We start from the raw sequence: 14,373 nt of genomic DNA on the forward strand, positions 1-14,373 counted from the left end.
AAAGAAGTATCCAGATCTCTCAGCCCTGTTGTGCAGGTGGATGTCACATTCAAATGCTGAAGATGGCAGCCACTGACCTGTCCTCAATATGGGCTCTGCCTGCACAGGACCCTGCCTGTTTCTGTATGAGAAATACTAAGGGGGAAAAGATAGCGCCAGGATTCCCAGCAACTTGGTTACAGGGACCAATGTCTTTTAAAGATGTGGCTGTGGAGTTCACCCAGGAGGAGTGGATGATGCTGGATTCTGCTCAGAGAAGTATGTACAGAGATGTGATGCTGGAAAACTATATAAATCTCACCTTAGTGGAATATCAATTATGCAAGCCTGTGATCTCCCTGTTGGGTCAAGAAGACATAAGAACTGTGAAAAGCAGAATTCCCCAAGGCACCTGTCCAGACTGGGAGATTCAATTGAAAACCAAAGAGTCAACTTCTAATCAGAATATTTTGGGTGAAAAATCATCTGGTGGCATGAAAATAATAAGATTCACAATGGATGATTGGTCTTGTACATTAAAAGAAGACTGGGAATGCAGTAGAATCAGAAAACAGCACAAAATCCCAGAGGGAATTTTGAGGCAAGTGACATTTACTCAAAAGAAAACAGCATCTCAGGAGAGATTCTTTGACTATCATGAATTAGAGGAAAACTCTAAACTTAGATCAACACTTGTTTTTTCAAGGAGAGTTTCCACCAGTAAACATTGCCATAAATGTTACTTAAATATTGAGTGTTTGAAGCATAATCCAATCCTAAACAATTATGAAAATATCTCTGTAAGTGAGAGAGTCTGTGAAAGTCACAAATATGACAGAACTCTGTGGCATCTTGAAAGAACTCAGATAGCACAGAAAGTGTACACATATTGCAAATGTGATACACACTTCAAACATCATAATATGCTTCCTTTATGCAACAATTTTCACATGGAGAATTCCTATGAATGTAATAAAAACAATATCTTTTGTTATCATTCATCCCTTGAACAACAGGAGCAAACTCCTACTGAAGAGAAACATGAATGTAATCAGTGTGGAAAAACTTTCAAAAGGATTTCTAATCTTATTTTGCACAAGAGAAGTCACATGAGTGAGAAACAATATGAATGTAAAGAATGTGGGAAAGTCTTCAATGATTCCTCAACCCTAAGGAGACATGTAAGAACTCACACTGGTGAGAAACCTTATGGATGTAATCAGTGTGGAAAAGCTTTCAGTCAAAAAACATCTCTTAAGGTTCATGTGAGAACTCACACTGGAGAGAAGCCTTATGAGTGTAATCATTGTGGAAAATCCTTTGGCACAAGTTCTTACCTTATAGTGCACAAGAGAATACACAGTGGGGAGAAACGCTATGAATGTGATGACTGTGGAAAAGCCTTCAACACAAGCTCTCACCTTAAAGTTCACAAGAAAATACACACTGGAGAGAATCTTTATGAATGCACTGACTGTGGGAAGGTTTTTAGTGGTCTCTCATCTCTTAGAATGCATGTGAGAACTCATACAGGGGAGAAACCCTACGAATGTAAGGAATGTAGGAAAACCTTCAGTGTTTCCTCTTCTCTTAGAAGACATGTGAGAACTCACACTGGAGAGAAACCCTATGAATGTATTCAGTGTGGAAAAACCTTCAGTCAGAGTTCTTCACTTATTATACATAAGAGAATTCATACTGGAAGAGAAACCCTGTAACAGTTATGAATGTGAGGTTGCCTTTTTCATTGTCTTAAGGTGGATTTCAAGTCATTGTTTCAGTGTTTGTTCTTTACAATAAGCATTTGAGGCTATCAATAGTACTATAAACACACCTTTAGCTATATAACACATTTTGGTCTATGATAATTTGTTTTGTTTTAAATCTAAGTGTTGTCTAATGTTTACTATGACATTAAATCTTTTTTGATCCATAACTGTTTAAAATTATGTATTTTTAATGTTTGCAGTTACCTTATTGATTTTTAAGTTAACTGTATTTAAGTTCAAAGTATCTGAACTATATGATGCTACTTTACTAGCATTTTCCTGAGAGTTGCTTTCTGGTCTGGTGTGACGGATATTGCTAGTAGCCAAATGAATATTCAGTTCATCCCTCCCTACTGGCAATCCTGTTTTAGGTTATAATATCAATGTGTCTAATTACAGAACTCTTTTCAGCTGCTTTGCTGCCATGTGGATCCATTCCCCTCATTCCTGATGAATCAAGTATAGACAGTATTACTGGGGACAGATCTATCTAGTGTTTTCTCTTTGCCTTTTGCAGTTTATCATTCTGTCTTCCCTAGTCTTCTCCCTTTGGAGTTTGCACTCATAGAGCTGAATGAGCCATCTTGTGACGCAGGAGGATGACAAGCACGGAATAAATAATGATGATGTCAGAGAGATCCTGGTTTCACAAAGATATCTTCAAACAGTTGTGCCAGCACTACACTGCTTATATTTGGGCATATTTTTATGAGAAAAATAAGCTTATTGGAATAGAGTCAATATAGTAACCTTGTTTTTAAAAAAGGCAAAGGTCACAAGGTTTGTAGAGTTAAATATTTTATGCTGACTGTACAAATTTGGATAAGAACATAGAAAAGGGAGGAGTGGAAGTGATATGTTGATAGAACTTTGGGGCTTAGTGTAGAGTGGATGGAGCTGAGGTCATTGAAAGCAGGTGTCAGAGAGGCAGGAAGGAAATCCCAACATTTCAGCATGAGAAAACCAGTGAGTCTTCAAGTAAAGGGGGCATTACCAATTTTAAATGCTGAATGAACCCTTGAGATTTGCTACTTGGTCTTACAGATACTGACCAGAGTAGCTCCAATTTATTAAGAAAATACAGAAAGAGGAACTTATGATGGAAGAAAAAAAGCAGTAGTCACAATTTTAGCCTTGCTTACATTATATGAGACATTAGATTAGCAGGCTTATATGTTGTTCTGGACCTGAGTAGATGTCTAGGATGGAGATATAATTTTAGCAACATCAGGAGATAGACTGGGTAATGGGTTTTGTGGAGGTGACTAAAATTGCACAGGGAAAATAGATGGTGTGAAAAGAGAATGTCTACCGCTAACCATGGAGACCTATATCTAAAGTAAGTAAAACTAGAGTTTTACTAAACCAGGACAAATTAGTGTTTGAAGAAGGAAGGTAAAATTGGTTGTTTAAATGTTACTATGAGGTTAAATAGATGAATTCTTAAACAACAACAACAACATAACAACATGAAGATTATTGTTGATCTTAGGTGTAAATACTGAATGGTATGTTGAGGATGGGTGGTAGATTGGGATGAGTTTAATGATAAAGGACGAGGAAGTAAAGAATAAACATGGACAAATTTGGATAGTAGGAGAAAGATAGGGAAGTTGCTGAAAAGAGATTTGGTCAAAGTGTTATAGCCAAACGTTCCAGGAAGCAAACTCAATCAGAAGGACAGCGTGGATAGTGGAGTGCAGTTTATTTATTTTTTAAAAACTTTATTAATTTTGGCTGTGCTGGCTCTTAGTTGCAGCACTCAGGATCTTTTAATTGTGGCATGTGGGATCAGCATGCAAACTCTTAGTTGTGGAATGTGGGATCTAGTTCCCTCACCAGGGATTGAACCCAGGCCCCCTGCATTGGGAGCATGGGGGCTTAGCCTGGACCATTCCTTCTGGCTCTGGAAAGTCTAGGTATGGGGTCAGGCTGGCCTGGTTTTTATCCACCCAGGAGGTCTGCTCGGCTGTTGGCATTTTATCTCTATGGGTTCCCAGGTATGCATTCCAAAGTTCACTGAGAGTGTAAGATGGAGTTCCTTTTCTTTTAAAAATGCAGTCAGTCTAGTCAGGGCAACCAGCTCCTTTCCTTCTTCAAATGGAAAATATTTTTTAAATAATGAAAAACTAGGACATGTTTAATTCTTAATGTCATGTATCCAGTATGGAGGGATTAAATGTGCCAGCATAAGATGAGGGACTGTCAGTACCATTAAGTTCTGAGAAGTGGAAAGAGGAATCTGTGAGCACAGATAGAAGGATTGATGCTTTCTACCAGAAGGGATACTTCTACCATTCTCTCAAAAGGAAAGATTTTAATTACCTCTTGATTTACTTATATCTAAGAGCTGTCTTAAGAGTATCTGAGCTGTACAATACAGCTTGTTTGGTTTCTTAAGAACTACTTTCTGGCCCAGTGTGGCAGATGACTGCTAATTGCTATGTTTCCTCCTTCTCCTTTACTAACAGTAGCCCAGTTTTGCTTATAGAACATGTGTCCAGTTACAAAACTCCTTATCCCAGGCAGGCTCCATGGCCAAGATGAGTCATTCCCCCTGTTCTTGGCCAACAGAAAGAATATAGAAATGAGACTATAGATTTCATGCCAAGATAATCTGCTAAGAGTAAAATGAATGGAAGACTGGTCAGAGGCTTTAGAGAAGAAGACTATGTATGTGAAAGCGATCCCCCCTACCCCTGCTCCAGTAACCAGTAGGCCTCTCCTGGAGAAGACAGTAAAACAAATAGGAAAGTCTAAGTGAATGATGAGAGTCCTGTTGAATAGAAGATAACAACAAAGAAGAGAGAAAGTTGTAACTAGCTGGTATGAGCCTCAAAGAGGTTTTTCGCTTTTGGGGTTTTTGTTTTGTTTTTTACAAGAGGTAGCAATTGATTAGAAGCAGCCTATAGATACAGAGTACATGGGAATAAATAGCCCTTTGGTGTGATTGTTGTTGAGTAGGTTTTTTCCAGGCTTCCCTGGTGGCTCAGTAGTAAAGAACCCGCCTGCCAATGCCAATGCAGGAGATGTAAGAGATGTGGGTTTGATCCCTGGGTCAGGAAGATCCCCTGGAAGAGGGTATGGCAACCCACTTTATATTCTTGCCTGGAGAATATCCCATGGACAGAAGAGCCTGGTGGGCTACAGTCCATGGGTCTCAAAGAGTCAGACACCACTGAAGCAACTTAGCATGCACACAGAGTTTTTGCCAGGGGATAGCCAAGTTTGTTAATGCAAAGAATTGAAGGGAATTTGTAGGTAAGTTATTGAGGAATAAAGGAGTTTATTTATCACTCAGGGAAATCTCAGAGGGCACCATGGAAAGTTTCCAGAAGGGCAGGAATTTGGAGTTTATGACTGTGGCATGAGGAATACAGAAGATTGTCATGATGTCTATACAGACAAAATATCAGAGCTGAGGGTAGGCTGTTACTGGGCTGTGACCAATGAAAACAAAATTTATAGGGGCCTAGATTAAATCCTAGCAGGTTCTAAGATGATAGATATTCTAATAGGATTCACACGTAGCTTGGAAATATCAGGTCGGTTTATTTCCCTCCTTCGGTTCTTGTCTCAACAAAGATTTGGAATGACGGACTAATTATAGCTCAGGCAGGATTTCTCGGCTCCTATCTCATCATAGCAAGGCTTTGAGACAACAGACTGGTTATAGCTCAAGCAGACAAATCTTTTATTTAACAGACAGAGGACAGTACACTTCCTAGATGTGAGAGCAGGCCAGCCCCAAAGGATTGGCCACAAGCACTCTTGGCTTCCCTTTTTATTCTCCCCATCTCCTCCTCTTGATTCTGCCCTGTGCAAAATAGGGCTTATATCCACCACCAGTCAGGAAAGGGAATGCAAATAGGCATACACTCAAGGCCAGTTGATAGTTGCAGGTTACATAACAAGACTCTATTGTGCATGTCTTTCCCACAACTCAGTCTGCTATAATCAGATGTATGTATGTTTAGGATATTTATGAGTCTTTAATGGGCTCCTAGCTGCCTAAGGTTACTTGAGGACACAGCTGCATGTGCCGGAGTTGGAGAAGCCCCTGTGGTTAGTTTGTATCCACTGTGTGCCTCCAGCACATGTTGCTGTGGTTTATTTCTATCTGTGAGTTCTTCTTGCCATGCCTGGGGTGGGGTTTAGAAATCAGCTTGCATCCTTTTTGGCTAGGACACCCCTTGTTGCTTGCTCATGCTTAACTTCCTACCTAATCTTTCTAGGTGGAGCACCTGCAGCCATGCTATGGCACCAAATATTCCTTTTGTTCATTAGGTATTTGCAGCCCTCCATGGTATAACAGTAGCAGGCAGCAGTTAGAAAAGAATCCCAAATGCATGTGGTCCTTGCATGAGGAGATCTTCTTAAATGATGTTTGCAAAGGAGTTGTGGTCTGCTTAAATGGGGGTTGGAATTTATGTACTAGTTTTGGCTCACCAATAACTTGGTACACCAGCAGCTGTGGACTCAGGCCCAGTCTCACCCAGCATATTTCACCTTGGTTTTTTCTTTTTATAAAAATTGAGTCATAGCTTTCATATCTTTTTAAAAAGCATATCTTTCTATATCAGGGCAGGCTGTTTCATTCTTTCATTTATTTCATTCAAATAGCTTAGTATTTGACTATGTGAATATACTATAATGTACATTTAATCCATTTTCTCTTCCAGATATTTTGTAATAACAACCAATACTGCATGAATAAGATTGTTAATATATTTTGCTTTCATCTGTACTCCACACTGCTCCCAGAGTGATTAGTGTAAGGTACTAATCTGATTGTATTACTTTTCACTTTTAAATACTCCACTGTCTTTTCCCTCCTTTTTAATGTCTTACAAGACCTTTTATGCTCAAACTTTTACTTGTCTTTTCAGGCCACATCCCTTGCTACTCCATCTCTTCACTCTCTCTGGACCTTAACCTGGCCTGTTCATCCTTTAGGTATTGTATCCTATATCTGTTCTAACATACTTTTCACACTTTCACAGAATTTCCTATTTAATTATATATCTTACTAAACTTTAAGCTTTGGTAAGATGGGAACTCTAACTTGTTAATTGTTTTATTCCTAGTACTTGGCCCATAATAGGTACTCTTTTAAATATTTGTATCTCCCCCCCTCCCCCAAATTATGTGTCTTCTGTTTACTTAGTGTTTCAGTGGAGGATGAACTTAAAATAAGAATTGGGTTTTAAGTGATTGTATAAGGTAAAAATTGAGTGAAATCAAAATTTCTTTTCTCTTTTCTCTTTAAGCACGAGAGTCACAGTCAGCATAGCAAGATATTCCAACAATTGACAGGCATGCAGAAACTAAGACTGTTAAGAGAACTGTAGCTTAATTATTCATGTTCTCTCCCCCTGCCTCCTCCATCCTCAAGTTCATATACTTTGGTCACTGTTCATAGAAAAGGAGTGAAATGACCCAAACACTGTGATGGTGCTGTGTTCTTTAGGCTTCTGATGGAAGCAAAAATTCATAAAACCTTTCTGGGGGACAGGTAAGCAGTATATGTGCAGAGTGAGAATATTCCTAGCCTTTAATCTAGCAATTTTTTCTTAGCTTTTATGGAAGAATCCTTCATTTAAACATGTATAAGTAACAGCAGTCACCTGAGTTTCATACTGTAGTGAAAAACTAAAACTCCTAAATTCCTGATAACAGCTAATTGTTTTTTTAAAATTATGTATTTCCATAAAATGGAATATAATGTGGTCATTAAAATGTTCTGTATTTATTGACAACTGGGAATATACTGTATTTTTATTTTTAAGTTGTTGCTATTGTTCAGTTGCTAAGTCATGTCCAATTCTTTGCAACCCCATGGACTGCAGGACGCCAGGTTCCTCTGTCCTCCACTCTCTCCCATAGTTTCCTCAAATTTATTACCATTGTGTGAGTGATGCTATCTATCCATCTCATCCTCTGCTGCCCCCTTCTTCTTTTGCTTTCAGTCTTTCCCAGCATCAGGGCGCCAAAGTACTGGGGCTTCAGCTTCAGCAACAGTCCTTCCAATGAATATTCAGGGTTGATTTCCTTTAGGATTGACTGGTTTGTTCTCCTTGCAGTCCAAGGGACTCTCAAGAGTCTTCTCCAGCACTACAAAACAGCAATTCTTCAGTGTTCAGCCAACTCTGAGCAGTTATGGTCTGAGAGTATAACTCTGAGAGTTATGATCCAACTCTCACATCCATACATGGCTACTAGAAAAACTGTAGCTTTGACTATACGGCAAAGTGATGTCTCTGCTCTTTAATACACTGTCTAGGTTTGCCATAGCTTTCCTTTCAAGGAGCATTCAAGCATCTTTTAATTTCATGGCTGTGGTCACCATTCTCAGTGATTTCGGAGCTGAAGAAAATAAAATGTCACTGTTTCCACTTTTTCCCATTCTCTTTGCCATGAAGTGATAGGACTGGATGCCATGATCTTAGTTTTTTTAATGCTGAGTTTCAAGCCAGCTTTTTCATTCTCCTTTCCCCTCATTAATAGGGTGAAAAGTTTTCACTCTGTGTCATGAGAGTGGTATCATCTATGTATATGAGGTTGTTGCTATTTCTAACAGTAATCTTGATTCCAGCTTGTGAGTCATCCAGCCTGGCATTTCACATGATGTCCTCTGCATTTAAGTTTAGTATAACCATGTTTTTGTTAAAATATATATTGTGAATATGTGTGTATTTATGTGCATTGAAAAGAATATATTCCAAAATATTATCAGTGGTTATTTCTGAGTCATAATTTTTTTGTTTTACTTCTTTGTTGTTACAGTTTCTAGGTTACCTAGTAAATGGAGCTAAGTTGTGTTTTTTTTAAATAGTTGTGTATTTTAGTAGTGTAGTTGTGTATTTTTTAAAATAGTAAACAATTCCATCATGAACTACTTAGATAATTTTCAAAAGCATGATTTTAATATCATCAAACTTATAAATAGATTTTCTCAGGCCATTGTTTGTATAGATTCTAGCCATTTAAAAGTAACAGATAATTTTTTTAAAACATATTTTAAGCCAACTTTTATGTCTACAGTGTTTTAAAGGCACGTTTTGAAAATGTTGCTGTAGGGCCTGGGCTTTTTAGACTTCATCTAAATTGACCTCTAGGCAAAATTCATAATATAAGGGAAGCAAATGAGGTGTTATAATAGGGAAACATATGTTAGATAAGGCAGTCAGGAAAGGCTTCCATGAGAAGGTGACATTCAAGCTGAAACCTGAAGGAAAGGAAAGGAGTCATCCATGGGGAATTGGAGAGGTGGAGGGACAGAATAGCTTTATAAGTAGAATAGCAAGAACAAAAGTCCTCGTTTGTTTATTTAAATAAATCATAGGTCAGTGGTTGGAACATGGACAGGCAACGGGGTAAAGAGAAGAGTATATGAGACTGGGTTGGAATGTAGGCCACATACCAGCTCCAGCATGAGTGTATATTTTATTTGAAGAGCTATCAGAAGCTTTTTAGAAATCTTTCCTCAGAGGTTGAAATTATTGCTTTTTAAAAAAATTAAACTGACTATTGTAAAAATCCTGGGAAACTAGGAGTCTACTTTAGCAGTTCATGTGTGAAATTTGAATTACAGAAAATTGTCATTTTCTTAGCATAAAGAGTTCTATTAAGACAGTAATTAACATATTTAACATAAGTAGGAAATTCACAGACTAATAAATGTAATGACATAAACTGCCCTATAATTTAAGAAAGGCATAGCAAACAGATAAAATTAATTTTTCACCAGTCAGCAAAATTTCACCTTGAATCTGAAATTTCTATTTTCTGATCAATTTCCATTTTTATACATAATGTTGTCCTCTGTGATATTGAGAGTATTGCTGATACAGAATGTAATACTTTAAAAAATTCATTTCTTAAAATAGTTTTAAAAGTATAACATTTGTTTACCTTTTTGTTTACTACCTTTCCTCTCTCCTACCCTTTAAAGGTAGACTTTTTGAAAGTGTTACTGAAGACTTGCTCTCTTTCTCCCAAGTCATTAACACCCAATCTCTAAGGTCTGCTGCCTTTTTGCTTTGAAATTTCTTTGAAGGATTTAATAAGTTTCCTGTCCTGAGATGTACTGTATAATGTTCAGTAGAAAATTCTGTGAGGTCATTTCTCAGTAACAAAACTTGACCCAGCCTTAACTCTGTGGTTATCTTAAGTCCCCTGAAGCATTGGTCACTGCTTTCTAAGACAATATGGAATTCTGGTAGTAACTTCTTGTTTTAAAGTTGAAGCTTAATAATCTTTTGGGAGACTTATAAAAACTTTTTTACTGAAACATAATAGCTTAATGTGTATAGCTTAATGAATTTTCCCAAATAGAATATACTTATTAACTGGCCCCTGGATCGAGAGAGAGCTGAACAAGTACATTTACCACTTTCCCAATGCTGCTAGAATCTTACACTCCATCCATCCCCTCTTACCATGTGTTAATTATCATGCTTCTCTAGTTTCATGTATATTTTAAACTACAAACTACTGTGTTATCAAATTCATTTATATTTATTGCATATTCATCTTGTAAAGCAGCCATTTAAAATATATAAACCATTCTTAACTCACAGGCCTTGATTTGGCCCATAGGCCTTAGTTTCCTAATACTTCTGTACTGCAAGTTTCCATCTAGGATCAGGTCAAATTGCCTGAAGAGCTCATTGTATTATTTCTTTTAGTCATAGCTGTGCTACACAGATTCCCTTTTTTGTTTATCTGAAACATCCTTATTTCAACTTTGAAGGATTTTTTGGTTGGTATAGAAATCTAGATTAGTATCAGTATTGGTATCAATTCAGTAACTCAGTCGTGTCCAACTCTTTGTGACCCCGTGGACTGCAGAACACCAGGCTTCCCTCTCCATTACCAACTCCTGGAACTTACTCAAACTCATGTCCATAGAGTCGGTGATGCCATCCAACCATCTCATCCTCTGTCATCCCCTTCTCCTCCCGCCTTCTATCTTTCCCAGCAACAGGGTCTTTTCCAGTGAGTCAGTTCTTCATGTCAGGTGGCCAAAGTATTGGAGTTTCAGCTTCAGCATCAGTCCTTTCAATGAATATTCAGGACTGATTTCCCTTAGGATTGACTGGTTGGATCTTCTTGCAGTCCAACAGTCTCTGAAGAGTCTTCTCCAACATCACAGTTCAAAAGCATCAATTCTTCAGCGCTCAGCTTTCTTTATAGTCCAACTCTCACATCCATACACGACTACTGGAAAAACCATAGCTTTGACTAGACAGACCTTTGTTGGCAAAGTAATGTCTCTGCTTTTTAATATGCTGTCTAGGTTGGTTATAACTTTCCTTCCAAGGTGTAAGTGTCTTTTAATTTCATGGCTGGCGTCACCATCTGCAGTGATTTTGGAGCCCCCAAAAATAAAGTCTCTCACTCTTTTCACTGTTTCCTCATCTATTTGCTATGAAGTAATGGGACCAGATGCCATGATCTTAGTTTTCTGAATGTTGAGTTTTAAGCCTACTTTTTCACTCTCCTCTTTCCCTTTCATTAAGAGGCTCTTTAGTTCTTCTTTGCTTTCTGCCGTAAGGGTGGTATCATCTGTGTATCTGAGGTTACTGGTATTTCTCCCAGCAATTTTGATTCCAGTTTGTGCTTCATCCAGCCTGGCATTTCACATGAGGTACTTTGCATATAAGTTAAATAAGCAGAGTGACAATATACAGCCTTGACTTACTCCTTTCTGTCGTTCCATGTACAGTTCTAACTGTTGCTTCTTAACCTGCATACAGATTTCTCAGGAGGCAGGTCAGGTGGTCTGGTATTCTCACCTCTTGAAGAATTTTCCAGAATTTGTTGTGATCCACACAGTCAAAGGCTTTGGCGTAGTCAATAAGGCAGATGTTTTTCTGGAACTCTCTTGCTTTTTCTATGATCCAACGGATGTTGGCAATTTGATCTCTGTTTTTTTTTTTTCCTTGTCAGCACTTTAAAGGCATTATTTCATCATCATCTGACTTCCATCATTTCATTTGAGGAGGAAGCTTTCAGTCTTATTGTTGCTCCTTTGAGGGTAATCTCTCCTACTCCATACCAGCTTTTGATAACTAGGTTTTACTTCTTATTACAATGTGCATAGTTGCCTGCTTGGAATTTGCTCAGCTTCTTGAATCTGTAGATTATCTTGCATCATTTCATAAAATTCTTGACAGAATTCCTCAAATATTTCTTCTGTGTCATTCTCTTCTTAAAAGACCGTAACTACACATGTATTAGAACTTTTGAGTTTGTCCTAAATGTTTGTGTCTTACACTCATCTTTCTTCCCTTCTCTCTCCTCTGTCTCTGTTTTAGTATGGATAATTGGATAATCATGACAACAGAGTAATAAAAATATTGTAACTTTCAGAGCTACAATGGTTTCCTTCCTGTGTTTCACATCATTTGAGTATGCAAACCTAAGATGCTTGTGTATCTGAGATACAAACTCCTTATACTACATAGATTAAATTGTTCATATTGTATGTTTACTGTTTCACATGTATTGAGATGGTCACACTATATGTCACTATTGTTTCTTTGTCAAACAAATTGGAACTGAAATAATATATGAGTAATTTAAAGTACATCATATACTTTATTTCTGCTATTTTCTTTTACATCATCTTAATGTGTTTGGCTGGCCATTGTTACTGAATTTCATCTTGAAAAACAAGAAGCTTTTCTTTTAGTCTTCTGCTACCTCTGCAATAGCTTATTAAAAAAAGAAAAGATTGTTATGTTAACCATGGAAAGATGTAACACATTCTGTGCTAAAATTGAGTGGAAGCAACATTACCAGCACTGCATTGCTATGACAAAGAAAGCATATTGTATAAATGAAAATATCCAAACTTTTACTTTCTCTTTTCAGTATTTTGACATATCTTTTATTGTATAATTTAGGAACTAACTGTATTTTAATGTATTTGATACATTGTCTGTACTTTAATTAAATGAAAGAGAATAGCATAGTTCTTATTTTCTTAAGTATTTTACCACAAATGAACAAGAAGAACTTTGCATGAGTTATGTAGTTCAGAATGATGCTGCATAAAGTAAATTTTAGGGGAAAGTTCTTATTTTTTATAAAATTATTCAAGCAACATATCTGGCGAACTGACTACCTGCAAAGACACTCTGTTACTGAGTGCCCCTCACTCACCTGAGTGTAGGCCTGTTCCCATTTTTCCATCATTCTTCATTCTCTCTTGCTCCAATTAGGAGATCACATTTGGTTTAGAAATAGAAAGTCCTGCTTATAAGGAGAAAACAGGTAATTCGAAATATTATGGTTTTCCTAGATCCTAGGGAAGAGAAGCTGTTAGTAAAATAACCAAAGCAGAATGCATGCCACTTCCAACTTGTACCAATTTAAAATATTTCTTCAAGAACATGGACTACAAACTCAGCCAGGCAACTTGGAGCTTACCTCCTGATATTTCCTATGGAGAAGGCAGATTTCTAAATTCAGATCCTGAATTTGGAGGAATAGTACCCACCTTCGACCAGATTCCTATAATTCTCCATCATTACATCCCATACAAAAATTTGGGGCAGGGTTTAATCAGCCCTGTTCCTCCTGGGAGAAGTCTATGGTCATACCTCTGAATGTAACAAATATATTTGAGATGACAAATATATTCTTGTTCATCAAAGACTGCCACAGGGTGCAAGGGTCATATTGGCCACCACTATGGGAAAATGGGGGTTTATAGAGTGGAGTTGTTCTAATAGTTTGAGGCTTTGAATGGTTCTAGAAAAGTAAATATTAGACAGCAGCTATGTGTTTTGTTGTTACATTGAGTGGAAAAGAAATATGCTAGCTCTCATCTTGTGAAAGGACATGAAAAAAATGTGCATTAATGAAGCACTTATCAGAGTGCTAAATCACATATTTTGTGTACTAAATGCAAGAGAAGTTCTTTAAAAGGAGGCAATCAGATGCCTCAAAGATAAGTAATCTTTAAAATGGGAGAATAAAGAATGGGCAGGTATATGTGGAGATGAAAACATAATCTGATTTGACAAATATGTGATTACAAAAGAAATGTTCTTACTGTAACTGGAGCAAAAGAGGAAAACAACCTTGGCATTTTCCTGTGATGTGCCTTATTTACAGTTATTTCAGACTGACTAAGACATCTAGTCAGATTCAAGGGTAAACATGAATTATCATAACCTTAGGTCCAAACTCTGACTCAAAGTTAAAACCATAAAATATCTAAAAATGCTTCTATAATTATGTCTTTATAATGTTTACAAAAGCATGCTACTCTTGTTGATGTCAATATTGTGATATTTGCATTTTCAGAATCACACTTGCTGTGAAGAAACAAACTCAGCCAGTACATTTAATTTACTATAAATCAAAAGATTTATTCATAGCTTTTATGAATTTGCTTTAAAAAAAGCCAAAACAAACATCCCCGTTAAGAAAAAAACTCCCACATCAATTCTGTCCAGTATAACTTCTTAGAACACTAAGATTTTGCCACACTCGTTACAGTGGTGGTTTTTCCCCAGGATAATTCTGTAGGTTTGAAATACTGCAGAAAGTCACCCTATGTTAAGTTCATTTATAGGGTTGCTTTTTCCCCCTTAGAAGAGTATTTTAA

The 14,373-nt window shown here is 37.2% G+C and overlaps 1 protein-coding gene across 1 annotated transcript; it reads left to right on the plus strand.

The window, feature by feature from the left end:
* Positions 1-4: 4 nt before the first annotated feature.
* ZNF891 (zinc finger protein 891) lies at positions 5-14,346 on the plus strand. Its single transcript, XM_065904063.1, has one exon. The coding sequence runs from the start codon at positions 54-56 to the stop codon at positions 1,695-1,697; it is 1,644 nt and encodes a 547-aa protein (XP_065760135.1). The 5' UTR covers positions 5-53; the 3' UTR covers positions 1,698-14,346.
* The last annotated feature ends 27 nt before the right edge of the window (positions 14,347-14,373 follow it).

The sequence above is a fragment of the Muntiacus reevesi genome, chromosome 13 (assembly GCF_963930625.1).
Source record: "Muntiacus reevesi chromosome 13, mMunRee1.1, whole genome shotgun sequence".
Taxonomy (NCBI): domain Eukaryota; kingdom Metazoa; phylum Chordata; class Mammalia; order Artiodactyla; family Cervidae; genus Muntiacus; species Muntiacus reevesi.